The 21756-nt window shown below is 36.4% G+C and overlaps 1 protein-coding gene and 1 long non-coding RNA gene across 2 annotated transcripts; one reads left to right on the forward strand and one right to left on the reverse strand.

The window, feature by feature from the left end:
• The first annotated feature begins 8954 nt into the window (after positions 1–8954).
• LOC113345076 lies at positions 8955–9687 on the forward strand. Its single transcript, XR_003357993.1, has 3 exons — positions 8955–9018; positions 9109–9246; positions 9446–9687. It is a non-coding gene; the product is annotated as an uncharacterized LOC113345076 (long non-coding RNA).
• A 1157-nt stretch (positions 9688–10844) lies between these two features.
• On the reverse strand, positions 10845–12389 carry LOC113344879 (receptor-like protein 12). Its single transcript, XM_026588771.1, has one exon. It carries the CDS (start codon positions 12387–12389, stop codon positions 10845–10847), a length of 1545 nt encoding a protein of 514 aa, XP_026444556.1.
• Positions 12390–21756: the final 9367 nt, after the last annotated feature.

A 21756-nucleotide genomic window follows, 5' to 3' on the forward strand; every position in this document is an offset into this window, starting at 1 on the left:
ATAATGATACAATCAAGTTTTAGTTAAAACATGAAATCATTTCTACACTTATTTATCTTAGAACACAACATCAAAATTTCATTAATGATTAGAAACAATATACAAATGCATAAATGGATGATATTGATAGTACAACATACAAGATGTGCAAAGAAATGCATCATCATTCTCATTCATCATGCCAAAATTCATACAAAAATAGGAGAAAATAATCCAGTGATTCCTATTGAATGTAATTGATAAAATCATGATCCATTAAAGAACAATTCTAAGTATAAAAAGCTCAATCTTCAATTTTTCTTACCACAATAAATCCAAGTTATGATGTACAACAACTGTTTTTAGAAATGTCGTAACACTTTTTTCCTTAAAATCAATAAATCTCTCCTCAATTTGTTAGAATCTGAAATATAAATCAAAGACCCACTGTTACAATACACCTATAATATCAAACAGAGAAAAACATTACAGAAATTAATTACAATCGAGGAAGAACGAATGAAAAAGTTAAGAAATTTGAGGAGTAAAGAACCCTAACCTGGAAACGAAATCGATGAAGAGGATAACCAGTTTATCTTTATCTGTTGATATATCCCCTTTAAACTTAAGGAGATCATCTTTGTTAGCAATAAATCAGGCGATTTGGGTTGAAAAAAAGTTGATTTTAGAGTTGTTAGAGGGTTTGTAGGAGTAAGATCGACTGATGAAGGAATTAGAGTTGAGTTTATTCCTTTGTTATGCTGGTAAAGTTGTAAATATCGTGGGGGCATCTGGAATATATCAAACGGGAAATATTTAGGATTGTTTTTTTTTTTATAAAACGTGTGGGGGCAGGCGACCCCAGGTACACCCTTGTAGATTTACCCCTGTCAAAAGGTAAACCTTCACCTTTTATTTGCCAGCCCATAGCATGTGGGTTCTTACCAATTAGAAATTTTGATGTTATGTGTGGGTTATAATATGGTGTAAGGTAATAATGTTGAAAGCTGTGAGAAAAATGATAGTTGAACTGTTTATCCAAGTTAGTATAGTCAAGTTCGGAGTACCCATATACACCAGAACACGCTAATCTATTAATCTTTCGCATCAATGTAGAAACAAACAACATTTTGTTGCTCTCAAATTTTAGTATACAAGTCTAGTATTAGTTCAAGTACATAGTCTCTGTTAATCCTGCTACTATTTTAACCGCAACAGAATCGATAGTTCTCCAATATGGAAACCACCATTTCTGTTTCTTTAGAAGCAAAACGAAAAAGAAACCCCAAAATCCCCCTGCAAACCCCATGGCAACGATGGCATACAACAAAAACTTCGCTTTTTCCATTCTCTTCATCGTCTTCATCACCTTTAATTGAAGGACTAGTAGCATCATCAACATCAATATAGTTCTCCCATTCGCAAACTTTCTTCAAAGGAAACCCACGCAATAAAACGTTACCAGAAAACGCAGAACCATTCACACTCAATGTATAAAAGTGACTTCCTCTTGGAATCTTGCCACTCAAATTATTATGTGATAAATTGAGAAACCCAAGACGGTCGATTGATGTCAAACTTTGTGGGATATGCCCAGACAGTAAAGAGTCTAAACTAGACATATTTCCGACATTCTGAGGGATATTGCTTGAGAAATGATTGTGCGACAAATTAAGCATAACCAGTCCTTGTAATAACCCTATCTCGTCTGGAATGTTTCCATCAAGAATGTTACATGATAGATCTATACCCATTCTAAAACTCTCCAGTTCCTTAAATAGTGAATCGCTGCCTTTAATAACCAACTGATATTCCACACCCCACACTCTGTTACTAATAGACCTACTTTCCAGCGTTGTCAAGTTTCCTATCTTTTTAGGAATCGGACCCGATAGGTTGTTCATTGACAGGTCTAGTATCTGAAGCTCATGCAATTGAGTAATATCTTGAGGAATGGACCCATTGAATTTGTTCGACCTTAAAGAAATGAACATAAGGTCATTGAGTGACCCAAGACCGGTGGGTATAATACCTTCAAAGTTGTTGTTTCCTAATTGAAGAAATATCAATCTCGAAAGTTTTAGGATGGACTCTTGAAACCTACCATCGAGATTATTGTTGTTTAATTGAAGAACTTTCAGCTGAGTTTGTGCAAGCTCATTCGGGACTTTTCCTGTGAGATTATTGTTGTTTAATTGAAGAACTTTCAGCTGAGTTTGTGCAAGCTCATTCGGGACTTTTCCTGTGAGATTGTTGTTGCTGAGTTTTAGGATAGAAAGAGAATGGCAGTTCCCTATACTAGAAGGTATTATCCCGGATAGTTTATTATTAGAGAAATCAATTTTATTCGGCGTTCCTGCTTCTTGTGAACATAATGAAGAGGGATTTGAACCCGAAAGCTCATTGCCATTCAGATTAATCTCGCCAACCTTGGATAGTCTTTCTCCTGCTTCTAATGAAATTTCTCCATAAAATTTATTATTTGATAAATCAAGCAGAACGACACCCTGAGGTAAAAGATGAGGCAGATGACCACGAAGGTTGTTCTTTGACAAATTTATGGACTCAAGTTTTTTGAGTTTATTGATGCAAGAAGGAATTGTTCCTGTGACTCCAAAAGGGTAAAATTACAAATGGAAGTAGGGATAAATCCTTTCATATTGCATGATTCCAACCGTTAAAGACTTCAGTGTAAATTTAGATGGTTGTAGGTGTTGATCGATAATTACGGTTAATTCATTTGAACCGAGGTCTAAGGAAGTTAGGTTTAGTTCATTGATCAAAGATATCAGCGAAACTTTTCCTCTTAATGAATTATGGTAAACATCAAAGAAACCAAGATTCCGGAGCTTTGTGATGCAACTTGGTATGGTTCCCGTCACATTATTATAACTTAAATCAAGGTATCGAAGAGGAAAAATCTCGCAGATTAATTTTGGTAAGGGTCCTTGGAACACGTTAACTGACAAATCGAGAAAGTTTAGATGTTTTAGATTGGAGATTGAAGAATGGATATAACTCGTTATTTTGTTCTCAGAAAGGTCTAGCTGCAAACGAGAAAGGTTGTAGATCGAATCAGGTAAAAATCCTTGAATCCAACAATTTGAGGCAGAAATAGAGACTAACAGAGGTGCCATAATTGAAATTGAACTCGGTATTGATCCACTTGCATTAGTCCCTGACATGTCAAGATATTCTAATCTAGGCCACTGCTTTTCAAACATCCTAGTTAGATCAGTGTGAAGATCATAGTTCTGACTAACATCAAGCTCTTTAAGTTGACCAAGATAAGGAATTGGACCTTGCGGATCACACCAAGATAGAACACCAATATTGGGAATACCAAAATCTTTCAAGGCATACTGAATGAAGACAAAAAAGGTTGTTGAATAGCAAAATCAGATAACCCCTTAACCCAAATTTTTTTTAATGGCAAATCTGCCCTTTACGTATTAGTGTTAATAATCTTGATTAGTGATTAAATATTTTGTTTAGTGATTAAGATAATTTTCAGAATGATAAGAGTTGTTTAGATGAAAAATTTGAGGAAAAAAAAATCAAAGTTTTGGTTTGGTTAAGAAGGAGAGAAAGAGAAGTAGAAAGTGAGAAAATTCTAATTCTTGATTCAATGGAGGATGAGGAGAGTCATCATTCATCTAAAAAACCTAGGAAAATACACATCAACTACAACAATGATCCAGAAATGGCTGATTTCTTAGATTATGAGAATGATTTTACACCCACTCAAACTCAAGCTCAAACTCAAACACAAACTCAAGATGATGATTTTTATGAGCCAAATCCTGATGATGAATACATTGATGAGGAACCCAATTCTTCTAATACATAGGTACACTTATATCCTATACTTAATCTCACTTCTATAGCTCTCAATTATCAAAAGTTAGTTTTTTTGAATCATGGTTCGGCAAAACAGGTTGAGGTTCGTCTCACATCTATGAGCCGAATCTACCATTGATGAACGGTTCGGCTTACTGAATCTGTTTACTGCATGCGCGGAACCTATAATTTCCAATTCCAACCCTTTTGCTAGACACTAGTTCGTCTTATATGAAAGTTTCATAGTAAGCCGAACAACATCCTGAATAGCCCGAAATAGAATCATTACTAATTCGGCTTACATATCCAAAATCGTATGTGCCGAACATAATTTTTTAATTTCTGGGTTGAAATATTGTTACTGGTTCGGCACATATGGAGAATATCGTATCAGCCGAAACCTCTTATGTTCAAGGTTCGACACATAATTTGATTATAGTATGAGCCGAACATAAATTTGTAAATTTTTGGGTTAAAATATTGTTCGAGGTTCGGCACATATTGAGGATATCGTATAAGCCGAAACCTCTTATGTCCAAGGTTCGACACATAATATGATTATCTTCTGAGCCGAACATGAATTTGTAAATTTTTGGGTTAAAATATTGTTCGAGGTTCGGCACATATTGAGGATATCGTACAAGCCGAAACCTCTTATGTTCAAGGTTCGGCACATAATATGATTATCTTCTGAGCTGAACATGCATTTATTAATTTTTGGGTTAAAATATTGTTTGTGGTTCGGCACATATTGAGGATATCGTACAAGCCGAAACCTGTAAATGTTTATAGTTCGGCACATAATGTGATTATCGAATGCGCCGAACCTTGTTATTATATTCCCTTTTTAGTGTTTAACCTTGAGATATTCTTTGTAGATCGTGCTTGGACCCATGGAAAATCAACCTGATCCAGTAGACATAATTCACGAGGATACCAAGGATCACTTCCAAAATGATTTGGTATGTAAGAACTTTTTGCTTACCTTAATGTTGTCGGAATATTCCAAAGTTTTGCTTACTAATTACTTGTTTTGGAATGAACGTAGATATGGAAAACTAAACCAGAAGTTCTGGATTGGCTTGAGGAACACGCGATGAAGATAAATTGTGTACTAGTTAAAGGACAACAAAGCCGATGGTATCGGTTTGAAATGATTTGTGAGCGTAGTGGAACCGGCGCTAACAAGGTTAAAAAGGGTACTGTATACGTTGGGAAGACCGGGAGAAAGAATAGGACGAAGACGAAGAAAAGAAATTGCCCTTTCAAGATCGTTTTCAACCTCAAGAATAAGTCCATGAACAAAGAAGATCAATATTGGATAATGAATAAAGATATGGATTGTCGTCATAACCACCCACGTCCCAAAGACCTTCATGGACATACGAAAGTAGCGCGACTCAAACCCGACGAGATTCTAGAAGTGGATAAAATGACACGAGCACGTTTGCCACCTTCTAGGATTATTAGCAAATTGAAGGCGGACAACAAGAATAACAAGTCGACTATGCAAACTATCTACAATGCAAGACAAAAGATTAGAATACTCAATGTGCAAGGTAGGATGGTGATGCAACAAGTAATGTGGTTAGGGGTGAAGAATAACTACGCTTGCCAAAAGAAGTTGGATGACTTCGGTCAAGTCACACACCTTTTCCTTGCCCACCCGGAATGCGCCCAATTGGCTCTATGCTTCCCACAAGTTATTATATTGGATTGCACGTACAAGACTAATAAATATGAGATGCCGTTGATGAACATTGTGGGGCATACTTCGACAAAGGCACCGTTCACCGTGGCTTTTTGTTTCATGAAAAACGAGAAGAAAGAGAGTTATGTTTGGGGGTTAGAACAATTGAAGTTAATCTTCCGGGAGGGTGCTCTTCCTAAAGTGTTCGTTTCCGATCAAGATTCATCGTTGATGTAAGCTATTAAGAAGGTATTTTCGGATGCATTCAATTTTCTTTGTACGTTTCACATATGGTGCAATGTGAGGAAAAAATGTCAACCGATAATTCAACCACTTAAGTTGAAAGAATTAGAGAATATTGTTAAGCTACCGTTGGAGACACGAGTAAAGAAAAAAAAGGAATTCTTGAAAGCCGAAATAAGTAACGGCTATTTTTTAAAAATTTTGAAAATTTTTACAGATTCGGCTCACTATATTGGTGAGATTTAAGCCGAACTATGTACTGGATTACACCAATAATGATTTTTAAGGCTCGGCTTATAACTCAAATTATAGAAAAAGCCGAACCTGAAGGACAAATGATTCGGCGTGTAACTAACATTAGAGGATAAGCCGAACTCTATAAATTCGGCGCATAACCGTTAAGCTATTCATTAAAACATGAAATTGAAGGTGTCCATAACCAAACCCAGCACAATTAAAAACAAAGTTGAGCACTTAAAAGCAAAGGTGTTTGCAACACCATAAAAGTGTACTTAAAACTTAAGAAAAACATTAAAAGGAAGTTGGAAACATAAAAGGACATTTAACCACGACCCCTCTTCTTAGTGGTAGGCTTTTGTCCGGGTTTCTCGGGTCCTTCTCCTTTGTTGATGATTGCATCCCACTTTTTGTAGAGGTAGTTTTGTTCTTCCACGGTCATTGGTGTTTTGGAATCAATTTTGTCATTCATTTTTTTCAACATCTCCCTACCCGCGGCATTGGTCCTGACACAAGTATGAAAGTTATAAGACTAATTCGGCGCAAGTATGAATCATGTCTTGAAATTTTTATTAGCTTACACAGAGAGTGGATCGGCTCATACCACAAAATAATTATACGCCGAACCTAAATATTCGGCTCAAAACCTATATTATCGAGTAAGCCGAACCCTGTATTCGGCTCACAACCGATATTGTCGAATAAGCCGAACCTATGATTATGAACTCAAACATGTATTCGGCGCAACATGATATCCTATAAATAAGCCGATCCTACACACTTGTAAAATTTATGAAATTTTAACAATGATATTCGGCGCAGCCCTAATACTATCGAATAAGCCGAATCTAGACTTATGAATTGAAACATTTATTCGGCGCAAAACTAATACTACCATACAAGCCGATCCTAAGCACATGCAAAAATTCTGAAATTCAAACTACATTTATTCGGCACAAAACTAATACTACCATACAAGCCGATCCTAAGCACATGCAAAATTTCTGAATTTCAAACAACATTTATTCGGCACAAAACTAATACTACCATACAAGACGATCCTACGCACATGCAAAATTTCTGAAATTCACAAAACATATTCGGCACAAAACTAACACCATCGAATAAGCCGATCCTAAATATAAGTCTCTATTTTACTAAGTTCGGCTCAAAACAGATTTCAGATATACGCCGAGCCGTTCATATGCACTTTCAGATTTCAGTTTCAAGAACAGCTCGGCGCACATCTAACATTTGTTTTACGCCGAACCATACCCTGTAACCGCCGCAGAACACATGATTTTGACGAATTAAATCGACCAAAACAATCAAAAACATAAAATATGAGATGGGTTTGTAGAACTAACCTTCTTATTTTCATTTCCGGCGTTGGTTCTTCTTCAATCTCTTCTTCCGATTGATTTTGTGGTTGATTTTGAGTTTGTTCTTCACTCTCTAAAACTTCTTCTTCATGAATAGGTTGTTCAATCGATCGATTTGAACGAAATACTGCCTTACGACGATCCATTATATAGTTTCACAAATCGACAATTAAATTTCCGCGATGAAAAAAAAAGAAAGGGAAGGGTGGAGTTCGGCTGTGGAGAGGAAGAAGAAGAAGGTGAATGAAACTGATTTTAGGTGTAGTTGATTATAGGTTTTGTATTAGGGTTAGGGATAGATTAGTAGTAATTTAATTGATTTAAGGGCATATAGGTAATTGAACCACCCCATAGGGTACCCCTTATAAGGTCACCCAAGTTAGGACTAGTCCTTTGTATGCCTTGAAAGTTTTAGGCATGCCCAAAATTGGTGTTCCCAAGATAAGTCTAGAATAGAAAGTGAAGTTATATTACCCATTTGCAGGGGCGGAGCTAGCCCATTGCAAGGGGTTGCACTTGGACCCCTGCCCGGCTGGCTCCAAAGCCCATTTCAAGCCCAAAAAAAAAAAATTATATCAAAGCCTATATTTGGATTTTTGCACCCCTAAAAAATGTTCTTGCATTTCATATCAAATTTTTGCATCCCCATCCAACATTTCTTGGCTCCGCCACTGCCCATTTGTAATGGGATTGAGGAAAATTTGATACCATAATTGCCTTTCATTTTGAGAGTGGTTAGATGGGAAAGATTGTGAAACTCGTGTAGTGGGAATACCCAGCTAGATATACTGCAATCAGAGATGTCGAGATCCCTGAGATTAGAAAGATATGAAATATCTTGTGCAAAATTCCCTTTTAAATAGGTGGCCTCAAAGAGATCAATTCCACTCAACCTTAACACCTGCATATTTGCTAAACCTCTAACCCATTTTGTAGAGGAGGATTCTAAGCAAAAGGAGGTAAATAGACGACTGTTTGACAAATAGCATGATAGGTCGAGGTACACTAAAGATGATATGTTGGTGAAATGTGTTGAAATTGATGCTGAAAAGTTTGTGTACGAGAGATCAAGATGGGTGAGTTTAGTTAGCTCAGAAAACCGAAATGGAATTTCAGGTTCCTGGCTATGAAAATCATTGAAGCTAAGATCTAGATAATTCAGAATCCATGAGTGGGGCATAAGGCAGTGCAGATCGATAAAAAAAAGAAGGAAATGAATAATAAGATAAGATGATGTCATTTGGGTTGTCTTATTGAATAATGAAATATGGCTCCCTCAATATAAATTAATTCTATTGATTATATGAATCTTTTGTTTGATGAATAAATTTGCAGCATGGCTCAAGTAAAGCCGGCTATTTAATAGCCTTAGGATTAATTAGCATTATAATAACTCTAAGAACTCCAACTTGTTTAATTGATTTGAACTTTTCTTCATTGACTACTAGTATGATTGACTTTGAAATTGAATTCTCCAACTTTTTTTTCTTTGCCTTGTAGGCCTCATACAAGGACATTTCATTGCACTGTGTCCACTTATAAAAGGAGTTTGGATATTGAGATGTTTGTGGAGTGATTTTCGAGATTAGAATCAAATTAACATCTATGGAGAAACGACTTATGCAGTCAACCAATGAAAAATTACAGGTTTTTGTCAGTCATTTAGAGTCCATAAAAGGGTTTGTTGAAAATTCGTCTGTGAATGTACTCAGCTATATGGATCCGATTACCTTGCAGATGGGTAAACTTCCATGCTAGCTGGAGAAGCTGGATAAACAAATACATATGGCAACAAAGTTTCGGAATGGTATGACAAATGGGTCGGAAATATGCCTCCCATTAAGATGGTGGAAACTGGTGCATTTGGATATGAAGGTATGTGAGTTAATTCTTAAATCCAACATATTTTGTTGATATTCTTACATTTACTAAGGATAAATTCCTATAATGAATAAAATTTGGAAACAAATCAAAGCAGGGATAACGTATTTATTACCATATGATTTGTAAGTATTTGTTACTACTTTGATTTGTCTGACATGCTTCTGTTATGTATTGATCTTTTTCTAAACAGGCATTGCAGGGTGAAGAGGCTAAGTTTAATGCTTTAGATCTCGCTTCAATCTAGAAGAAGGTGAACCAACAATATATTTCAAGACTCTGTTCTCCCGAATCTATACCTGGTTGTGAGAATTCCATTCGCAGTTACGATTTGAATTTTTGTTGATACCAGGCGATCTGATTATATAATCTTTCTCTGGACTAGAAAATCGCAGGTTGCCTTAAAATATAAATAAAAATGCCCAGGTTAAAATACATTGCCGGAAAATTTAACTATCAACCTCTTATTACAATCAATTTTTGTGAATACATCCTTTTAACTATTTTAACTGCCATAAAATCAACAATTCTCCGGTAGAGAAACCACCATTTCTGTTTATTTATAAGTAAAACGAAAAACAAACCCCAGAATCCAACTACAAAATCCATGGAGACAATAGCATACAACAAAAACTTCTCATTTCCACTCTCTTGATCGTCTTCATCAACCTTACTTGAAGGATTGGTATCACCAGTACCGTTTTTATGGTCACCGTTGCAATCTTTCTTCAAAGGAAATCCACACAATAAATCATTCGCCGAAAACACCGAACCATCCAAACTCATGGTATCAAAGTGGTTCCCTCTTGGAATCTTTCCTCTCAAATTATCCGAAAACAAGTCATTTGATTTCCTAGCAAGCAAAATTAGTCAATGTTGTTCCACCCTAACGAAAATCCAAATTAGTAACAGAAGAATTTGAGACGTTTCATTGTTTGGTCTCCTACTCTCCTTCACTTGATTGATATCTTGGTTTCTTATAGCCCAGGAGAGGTTTTGGTAAGCAAATGGCCATTACTGACTTGGTAATATTGGTGTCCATAGGTTTTATATGCTGAAGATCGTGATAACAAGATTCTTTTTGATTGATTTATACTCAACAATTCTCTTTTAATCAAGTTTGGAACAGATTCAGTTAGGCTTCGTCCTAACTGTTTGATTATATGCCTGACAAAGCTTATTTACCATCAGCAACCGTCATTTTGAAGCCTGTTGCGGAAATACTGTTCTTTCGTTCAAAGAAACCATCAAGAGGTAAACCTTAATCTTCTATTTCCAATCCCATAGATTGAGGGTTCTTATATTGTTGGTTTGGGTTATAATAAGATTACATTTGTTTGAAATAATAGTGAACTTGCATTGTCAGTTATTGTTACTGCTTTTAGGTAATTAATGATTTTGAACTGTTTAGCGAAGTGTAGTGTTAGTCAAGTACCAATTTAAATTACAACAGACTTCTTATAGAAGTCAAAAACATTTTATTATTGTCAATTTTCATAAATACATCCTTCTACTATTTTAATTGCAACAGAATCGATAGTTCTCTAATAGGGAAACCACCATTTCTGTTTCTTTAGAAGCAAAACACAAAATCAACCCCAAATTCCAATTGTAAACCCCATTGCAACTATAGCATACAATAAAAACTTCTCTTTTCCATCAGCTTTACTTGAAGGATTAGTACTACCTGTACTAATATTATTGTCGTCGTCGCAAAGTTTCTCTGTAGGAAATCCACACAATAAATCGTTCCCAGCAAAAGCGGAACCATCCAAACTCAGTGTTTCAAAGTGATTTCCTCTAGGAATCCTCCCGCTCAAATTATTATGAGATAAGTTCAGAACCCCAAGGGAGTCAATGTATGTCAAACTCTGTGGGATCTGTCCAGAAAGTCTATTGGAACTCAAATCCAAAGACTCTAGACCAGACATGTTCCCGACACTAGCTGGGATAATACCCGAGAAAAGATTATGAGATAGATTAAGCATAACAAGTCCCTGTAATAGCCCTATCTCTTCTGGAATGTTCCCGTCGAGAATGTTGCACGATAGATCTATCCCCGATATGAAGCCTTCCAGTAAATCAAATTGTGAGCTGGTACCCTTGATAACCAACTGAAATTGAACGTCCGACTCTACTATGAAGTTGTCTGTAGACATACTTGTTAGCTTTGCCCAGCTTCCTATTTTCATAGGAATTGGACCTGATAGGTTGTTCATTGACAAGTCTAGTATTAGAAGCTTGTTCAATTGGGTAATATCTTCAGGTATGGAGCCAGTGAAGTTGTTCGACCTTAAAGAAATGAATGCAAGGGAATTCAGTGAACCAAGACCCCTGGGTAAAACACCTTCAAAGTTGTTGTTTCCTAAGTTGAGAACTGTCAAAGACAAAAGTCCTACGGTGGACTCTGGAAGCACACCATTGAGATTATTGTTGTTTAATTGAAGATGACCCAGCTGAAATGGAAGCTCATTTGGAATATTTCCAGTCAGATTGTTGTTGCCGAGGTTTAGATTATGAAGAGAATTGCAGTACCCTATACTGGAAGGTATAATCCCAGATAGTTTGTTGTAAGAGAAATCAATTGTTCGCAGTTTTCCTGCTTTCTGTGAACATATTGAAGAAGGAATTGAACCTGAAATTTCATTGTTATTTAGAATAACTAAGGATGCTCTAGACAGTCTTTCCCCAGCTCCCATAGAGATTTCACCATTAAGTTTATTATGTGATAAATTGAAAGTGTCGACAGCTTGTGGCGGAAGAGGCAAAGGACCGCGAAGTTTGTTGTTAGACAAATCTAAGTGATTGAGATTTTGGAGTTTGGAGATGCAGGAAGGGATCGCTCCTGTGAGGTTATTATAAGACAAATCCAAATACTTCAAAAGTGTAAAATTACAAATGAAAGCAGGGATAAATCCTTTTAGATTGCATGATCTCAATCGTAAAAACTCTAGTCTAAAGCCAGGTGATGGATATTGGTGTTGATCTATAACTACTGTTAACTTATTATAACTCAGGTCTAAAGAAGTTAGGTTTAGTTCATTAAGCATAACTGTTCCTCTAAATGAGTTGTGGGAAACATCACAGAAACTAAGATTCCGAAGCTTGGTGATGCAGCTTGGTATGGTTCCTGTCATATTGTTAGATTGTAAATCAAGATGTTGAAGAGAAAAAGCCTCACAGATAGATTTTGGCATGGGTCCTTGGATATTATTGTTAGACAAGTCAAGAAAGTTTAGATATTTTAGATCGGAGATTGAAGATGGTAAATATCCTTGAATTGAACACCCTGAGGCAGAAAGAATAGATAGTGATGTTAAATTAGCCAGTTGTAATGGGATTGATGAGTTGATAGTATTGTGATTCATTTTGAGAGAGGACAGACGTGAGAGATTGTGAAACTGATGGATTGGAAAACCTGATCCAGTTATATTGCAATACGAGACATCGAGATCCCTGAGATTCCAAAGATATGAAATATGCTCTGCAAAATTCTCTTGTGAGGACGTAGGCTCAGATAAATCAATACCAGTCAACCTTAATACCTGGAGATTTCCTAAACCTCTAACCCATTTTATTGATAATAATTCTAAGCAAGGGGTCCTAAAAATAGATTCTCTATCGGTCTGCAACACGCAAGATAAACCGAGGTAATCTAAAGACGATAGATTACTAAATTGTGTTGAAATCGACCCTGAAATGCTGGAATGGGAGAGATCAAGATGAGTTAATCCCGTCAGATAAGAAAACTGTGTGATATCTGATCCCCGTAAATCATTGAAAGAAAGATCAAGATACTCGAGGTGGGTAATATTTGAAAGGGAATGAGATATGTTACCTCGCAGTGCAGTATTTGGTTCTGGGTTGTTGTATGATAAACTTTGAGAAGCATTTTCATATAGGTGTCTTTCCAAGTCTATATTCCGGAGGTCAATGGATATGACATGAAAAGACTCACTTGAACATCCAATACCACGCCAATCACAGCAGTTTTGATGTTGGACACTATCTTGCCAAGAAGCTAAGCGATGAGAAGGATCTTCTAAAGAAGACTTGATATTCAAGAGAGCCGTCCTTTCTTGCTCATGGCATCCATGTGACGCCAACGGGCATTGAATGATGCTGATCAATAATAATAAGAGCAAGAAACCAAGATGAATAAGAAGAAGAGGAAATGATGTTATTTGATTGAATGAATTCATGGCTAACTGAAGAAAATATTAACTGAATTGATTTTATGAAGCTTTTGTTTGATGAATGAATATATAGAATTGCAAATGTATATAATAGTATCTATAGATCTAACTTTAGCATTACAATTATTTGAAACTGATTCAACTTTCCTTTGTTGACTAGTATGAGAGTGATCTTGACTTGGAAGATGGAAGTTTAGATTCTTGATCTTATTTTCTTTGTATGTAGGTCTCAACATAAGAACATTTCATTGTATTAATTACATCCACTCGTACGTAGAAGAAAGTTGGTGATAGGCATGTGGAAGAGATAAGAATCAAGTGATCAATCTCGGTCAGTCATTTAGAACCCGTAAAGGGGGTTTAGTTGAAAATTCAGCTGTGGATGTATTCAGCTGCATTTGATCATTTCATTGCATGGAATTGGATTCCCAGTTCAGAGGGGCAGAAGGCACGTTTCATTCTGTTGCCTGGCTTTCTGCTGTGTATGGTAATTGTGGACACTTCTCATTGAGCAGACATTAACCACGGAGATATTGTGGTAGGAAATAATATGAGTAGAGGATATATGAACGGCCCAGGCCGACTTCAAGAAGTCCTGTCTAATTGAACAGCACATCCAACGGAGAATGTATAGGTGATCGGAATGTTTGCGATTCCAAGTACATCATCTGACACTAATTAACCACGAGAATATCTGAAAAACGTAACTCCAAAACACCCAACACAGCTATTTGAGGTAATTGTCAAATAATTTCAACTTTGTATACTTTGGAATAGATTTAGTAAGACTTAATCTTAGCTGTTTGATAAAATGCTTGACAGGGATTACATAAGTTTAGGAGAGCCCTTCTTTCCTTATCATGGCACCCATGAGAGGATGATGGGCAAAAAGTGATGCTGATTAGATAAAATAATATGAATTGACTAAGATATGTAAATGATGTTATTTGGAAGGCTGTTTTTAGGCATATCAAAATCTTTCTGGGCATACCAAGTGAAAACAAAAAGGGATGTCAAATAACAAAATCAGAAAGCCCCTTAACCAAATTTTTTATAATGACAATTCTGTCCTTTATGTATTAATGTTAATAATCTGGATTAGTGATAAAAAAATTTGTTTAGTGATTAAGATAATTTTCAGAATTATATGGTTTGTTGTGAGAATGATTCATATGATGAAGACATTGATGAGGAACAAACTGAAGAACAAACTCAAGGAAGATTATTATGAGCCAAATCTATATGATGAAGACATTGATGAGGAATCCAATGCTTCTAGTACACAACTACACTTCTATACTATGCTTAATCTCACTTTTATAGCTCGAAATTATCAAAAGTTTTTATTTTTTCATTGAGGTTTGGCGAACGATGAAGAGGTTCGGCTTACATCTATGAGCTTAACCGATCCCTTGATGAACAGTTCGGCTAGCAGAAACTGTTTAGGTATGCGCCAAACATATATTTTCCACTTCCAACCCATTTGCTAGACACTAGTTCGGCTTGTATAAATTTTTTCTAGAAAATCGAACCTATTCCTGAGAGTTGTGGAATAAAAAATGTTAATTGTTCGGCTCATATAATGAAAATCGTATGAGCCTTCAAGATCGTTTTCAACCTCAAGAACAAGAATAAGTTCGGCTTAATATATCAGTCGAACCCATCTGGATATTGACAACTAATGAACAGTTCGGCAAGCTGAAAGTGTTATTATTATGAGCCGAACCAACTAGTTCGGCTCGTTTTAAAATGACATAATGAGCCGAACCTAATCCTATGTGATCTGGAAGAAAAATTATGTGAGGTTCGGCTTATATTGAGAAAATCGTAAGCGCCAAACCTTTTGGTAGTACATGGTTCGGCTATTTACATAAGTATTATATAAGCCGAACCTGATCATTTATATTCATGATAATTGTTGGGGTAAGAGATTTGTATTGGTTCGGCACATAATGTGAATATCGTAATAGCCGAACCTCTATACATCTTTATCTGTGACTAGCTTCGGCTTGGAATTTCATGCCGAACTGTTCATATACACTTACATGAAGCTTTTGTGAAGAACAGTTCAGCTAAACACGCAACTCAATTTTGAACCGAACCCAACACCGTAACCGTCATTTAATCGATGAAAACAGCAAATAGGAGATTGGGTTTGTAAAACTTATTTTCTTATCCTCATTTCCGGAGTTGGAGATGAAGTTGGTTCAATTGGTGGTTGATTTTCAGTTTCTACACCTTCATCTTCAATTGGTTCTTCTTCTTCAATTGATGGATTATAAGACGATTTGGTTTGCCTAGTCCCTGCTTTTCTTTGTACGAGTCATTATGTAGTTGAATTTAATCGACGATCAAATTTTTGCGAATCGATAATTAATTACGGTGATGAACTTTTTTTTCGCGGGAGGGGAAGAGTTCGGCTAGAGGAGGAAGAAGAAAAGATGTTAAGGGAAACTGATTTTGATTTTTTAGAAAACTGATTTTATATTTTTGTATCAAGGGTATATAGGTAATTGAACTACCCCTAGGATACCCCTTATAAGATCACCTAAAATGGGACAAGATTTTGATATGCCTAGAAAGATTTTGGTATGTCTAAAAACAGCGTTCGTTATTTGAGTAGGAATATTGAATGAATGCATGGCTAACTGAAAAATAATCAACTCTATTATTGATTGATTTTATGAAGCTTCTGTTTGATTTGAAATTGGTTTCAACTCTCTTTCGTTGACTAGTATTACAGTGATCTTGACTTTAAGAATTGAATACTAAAGTAACTAAGCCTACTTTTTTCTTTGGCTGTAGGTCTAAAGACGAGGACATTTCATTTAATTCCTCTCTTCTCTTCGTAAGGGTGTGATGTTTAACAGAGAGTAACAACCGTTGGCGCATTTGAAACCAATCTTGCAATTGTTTAATTGTTTCAATTTTAATTGTAGTTGTAGGAAATCCTATAACATACACCCAAGTTATACATAAGATAAATCTAAGACATCATTTAGCAAACTATAATTCATTTCTCGAGAGAGAATAAATATAAGAAGTTGTATGAAACCCTAATAACTTGGAGCACAAAATAACTTTTTCTTTCTTAAATGCTAATCTCAGCTCTCAAAAAGATCTCTCTATTTACAATGACTTCTCGCCTCTTTTATAGGTAGGTTACATAGTGGAGGACATCTAATTAAACCCTTATTTTCGGATTTGGGAGGGCGTTAACTTCTCCTTGCCTTATAATTGTCGCATTGACACTTTAATTTCCCGAGCATGATCTTCATGCTTTTGGTGTGATTTGGTGACATTATCTCATTTGTCATCAAGAGTGTATTGAACGCTTCATATTCGCATGTTACCACATGGATTCCTTCGCTCTATTAATGCTTGTGCGGTATTTTGCTCCCACATTTTTCCTCTTCTCGTATCATTCTTTTGAAGAAAAAGCGTCAAGAGAAGTCTTGTTTTCTTATTTTCCCGCACTAGCCTGTCTTTTCGTATTCTTTTAACCGACAATTTTCCGGAATTCACGCATAACCGTATAAACGTATTGACTTACCCCCTTTTAACTGACGCGTCTCCTCATTTGACCTGCTTTCTCAAAAGTTTCCCTATTTAACGGCTTCACTGGGTGAAGAAATTTTTCTTTCCTTTACTTTCCCATCTTCTCTATGAATCTTCTGCATCTTCACCTTCCTGTAGGGATGGTCATGGGGCGGGTATGGGGCGGGTAGTGTTAATCCCAGTCACTGCCCCGTTCGTAAAAAAAATACCCATCCCCGCCCCGTTACCCATATGAATTGGGGCGGGGCAGGTATGGGGAATACCCATATGGGGCGGGTTTCTCATGGGTTACCCGTAACACTGAATTAATACATAAATTTGATTATAATCAAAACTTAAATATGATTCAAACAAAAATAATAACGTATGAACGACGAATTCTGGAATCTTAAATTCAGTAATTTATTTTAAAGTGAACAAAAGAATCTGTTAATGACTTATTAGTTTTTCTGTTTTTTCCTGTCCCATTCTATCTTCATCCACGTTAACCATTTCATTATATGCATCATTTTCTCTATTTTAACTTTTAGAGAATGTGTTTGGTCACAAAAAAAAAGAACAAAAGTGATGAATGTACAAGAACGATCGAGAATATGATAAATGAAAGAAAGCTCCACTAAGTGGTGGAAGTATAAATATTATACACATTGTTGCATAAAAGTCTAAACTCCTAACTTGTGAAAGATACGGGGCGGGTATGGGGCGGGGACCTTGAATCCCATCCCCACCCCATCCCCGTATCTCAGTTTTCGGGTATTACCCATATCCGATCCCATCTCCATTTTTGCGGGTAAAACCCTACCCGAACGGGGCGGGTACCCACGGGGATGGGTTTGGGTGGGACAAATGGTCATCCCTAGCTTCCCGAAGCTTCCGTTTTCTCAAAATCTTCATCCTCTCAGAATCTTCATTTGTGCCTGTTTTTTCTTGACTTTATGGATTCACCCAACATGTTAGTTTGTTCTTCTGTCATTATTATTTTGTTTTTCTTCTTTAATATTCGACCACCATTGTTGTTATGCTGCTGCTGCTCTTCTGCTGCTGGTTTTGTTCTTCATATTCTCACACTGTTTTATTTCAGCAAAGATTCTTCATCTGGTGGTATTGTCATCGAAGTTCCAAACTATAATTCTTCCTCGAGTTCCAAGGGCGTCGAGTCTCACAAGAGGAAACTTTCGGGCAACAAGGTAATAAGAAATACTTTTTTACTTTAATTTCTCTCCTTGGAGAAAAATAATATTGTTACCTTTGTTTCTTATCTATTTTGTTTGTGTGAAGGATTATGAGGGTGAAACTAAGCGCGAAAAGAAGAGGATTAAGAAACAACGCCCCCTTTCCAAAATTGATACAACTATTGATCTTCCAGTTGTCGAATATACATTTCAACCTCTCTGATTTCCTCATGCTTCAGTCACATCTTCCCTAGTTAATAGTGAATTTTTAGCCCCTTTTCCTTCTGTTGAGTCACAGAATATCTCCTCTGATGAAGCCACCACATTCCCTCGAAGGATGTTGTCGCGCCTGTCTCTGAGGATGCTCCCGCTTCAGTAGAAGATATCACCTCCTTAGCTTCAAAGAATATTACCTCCCCTGTGAAGGATACCACTACTGTAGAGTTGGAGGATGCTACCGCGCCTTCAAAGGATGTCATTATTAGTTGTTCCATGATTTCCTCATATCCTATGGGGCAACTTCTGCTGGTGGGGGTACTCTTCAAAGAGTTGACTCCGGAACTAAGTTGCTACTGGATATCGTTAATATCACACGTTCTTCCAGTATCGATCCTTCTCAATCTCGGGTTTGTGACGCCCTTGCCAAATTGTTGTGTGAGCCTTCTTCAGATAAATCAAATAGGAGCGAGACCTTCTCTCAATTGGACCCAAATGTTCACCTTGCTTTTGATCGCCTGGTATGTATCTTCTCATCTACCCTTTCGTTTACACTATCTTACCGCGCTCTTATATTTTATTCAACTTTTTAGGAATCTCGTCGCCGCTTAATCCAGACTGAAGGGTTTTCTGAGTCTAATAATATCATCTTGGAACTTTCTCAACAAGTTACTAAGCTAAAGGTAGACCTTTTATCCGAGATTATTGCATCCGAGAATCTCCGTTCCAAAAATCAAGAACTCAAAGGTATGTTCCTTTTTCAACATCCATTTCTGCATTTTTCCGCGTTTTTATTTATTTTTGAATTTCTTCGCACGTATGTAAAGGTTTAAACCAAAAGCGTGTCACCGAAAAATTTAGTTACCAACATTCTGCTGAGGATGCCCGAGCTGATAATGAGAGGTTGCAGAATCAATTGAACCAATTAATTAATAATCACTCGTATCTGCTTGACAAAATTGACAATCTAAAGAGTGAAAATCTTTATTTATGCAATCAATACGATTTTCTGGGTTCCCAAGTGTCCAATCTTTCAGGATTATTATATAGCTATGATTTAAGGAATCGAACTCTATCAGATAAAAATCAAGTCCTTGCTGAGGAGAGGCGATCTTTTATGAGTGTGAAGGCGATGTTTACGCGTCACTATTTGGCCCTTCAGAAAACTTGCAATGATCAAGAAGAATCTCTTCGCACCTTAAAAACCGACATGATGACGATGTGAAGAGATTAGAAGAATCTCTCCGCTTTTTAAAAAACCATCATGGTGAAGATGTGAAGAGATTAACCTTAGAGAATGATAAAATTATTTAGAGTAAAATAAATGTGACTGTGAATATGAATAAACTCCGAGAACATCATAAACAACTAAAGGGTTCTTATGATCTCTTCGTAAAGGAGAATGCCTCCATTTCTCAAGATGAAAAGAAGATTCGGTCCTACCTTCAAGGTTTAGTTGGTGATGATTTTGATATGTGTATGGAGATTATTAAAAATAGTGGTCTTTCCATATCCCACCATTTCACTTCTCATAGGGAAGGTAGTCATATTGAGATGGATGCCTCAGCTTTTCCTTTGATTTATCCTTTTTCTATTTGTCTTCATTTTACCTCCCTTGTTTTGATTTTGAATTTTTTGCTTCTGCAGCCTCTGAAAAATCAAATCAACTCATCATCAAAATATTGAGGTATGATCTTTCAAAGGCGCAAAAGGAACGTGGAAAGCTCTCTGTGAAACTTTCATCCACCCAAGATAAGGCGAATAGAAGATTTTCCTACTTGAGCGATTGATGGAGGTTTCCGTAGAGAACACCAAGAAAAGTGCCGCGCATGACCTTTATGCAAAGTCCAAGGCTCTTGCAGATCAAGTTTGTCTCACTTATTCACTTCCTTTGTTAAAGTTGACGCCCCTTGAAGTTCCTGCTGACAAAAAGCTTCCTGAACCTGATAGTGATTATGATGATGAGAGTGATGATGATGATGAGACCCCTCCTCCATATGATCATCCCAAGGAGAGTGAAGCTAATGACGGGCCCTCTAAGAATTCAAATGTTGATAGTGAAAATCCAGCACTAAATCAAGATTTGCCTCAGAATGATCCCTAGTTCTTTTTCTTTAGATGTGAATCTTCCTCTTTCTTTTGTTAGAGAACTGCTCGGTCGAACTCACAAGTGTTTCTATCTCAATCTTGTTTGTCTAAATTTAGTTATAAAAACTATAAGTCTTGATTTCTAGTCTACATATATCTAAGTCTCAGATAGGATAGAATGTGTGTTTGAGCCTTGACTTCACGGAGTTCATCGATTGAAGACGAATAACCATCAAGCAGAACTTGTGGAACTTCTTCGACAAAAGATATATGGAGACTTAAACTCATCTTTTTCACTTGAAAAGTCCATTCTCTCTGTCTCCTTCTTGAGACACGTCGTTTTAGCTATATAGATTTCTTTATGCATAATTGATATTTCCAGGTGAGTGTTAACTCGCTTATATGTTTCTTTAAATATGTGTTGGTAAGCTTTTAGCTTCAACCAAGTTCATCTCGTACTTGACGAAAGTCAAAAGATGATCATATGAAAATTGCCAAGTTATATGACTCGGAATGTTTCATGGAATGATCATAATTTCAATTATCTGAGAATTTTTCAGTAATTGAAAAGGAGAATAAAACATCTATTGGTTTACATAGTGTTCGTGCTTGCATGTGTGTAATCCATGTCTGGGAGACATAGTATGCATATCCTATGCGTATTTATTAGCTTATGAAAAATCAAGTACCCAATCGCGTACTTGCGTAAGGTATGGGTCCAATTTTTTATGTTGGAGTCTTAGATAACATCAAGTATGTGTACCTGTACGCATACTGGTGTAAGCCAACTCTAGTCCAGGCCATTAAGGATTGCACACCCGTTTGCATACCTTATTGAGATATGTTCTAAATTCGATTTTATATAACATGAAGTATTCAATGAATTATATGGGATGCAATTACTTGCAAACTGATGCATGTTGTGACCACAATAAATTAATTTATATTTTTCCACCTAATTAACAAGTAATATAGTGTAGTAAGGATCGTTCCCACGAGGAGCAAGAGTTTTTACTTGTTTAATTGTCACAAAAAAGAGTGGGGGGTTGGTTTTATATTTTATAAAGCAAAAGAAAATAAACAAAGCAATTTAAAAGATAAAGGAAATCAATAAGAGAAATACGATCAAAGAATCCTTTTTCGTTGCAAAACAATTATTCAAATTATGTTTTTCATCCACTTATTATTAATCATAGATTTTCATCAACCGTAGGTTAACAGGTCCGCTTAGCTAACCCCAAAATTCCTCGTTTCACTAAATAACAAGTCCGCTT

Source organism: Papaver somniferum, unplaced genomic scaffold (genome assembly GCF_003573695.1).
Source record: "Papaver somniferum cultivar HN1 unplaced genomic scaffold, ASM357369v1 unplaced-scaffold_80, whole genome shotgun sequence".
Lineage (NCBI taxonomy): Eukaryota > Viridiplantae > Streptophyta > Magnoliopsida > Ranunculales > Papaveraceae > Papaver > Papaver somniferum.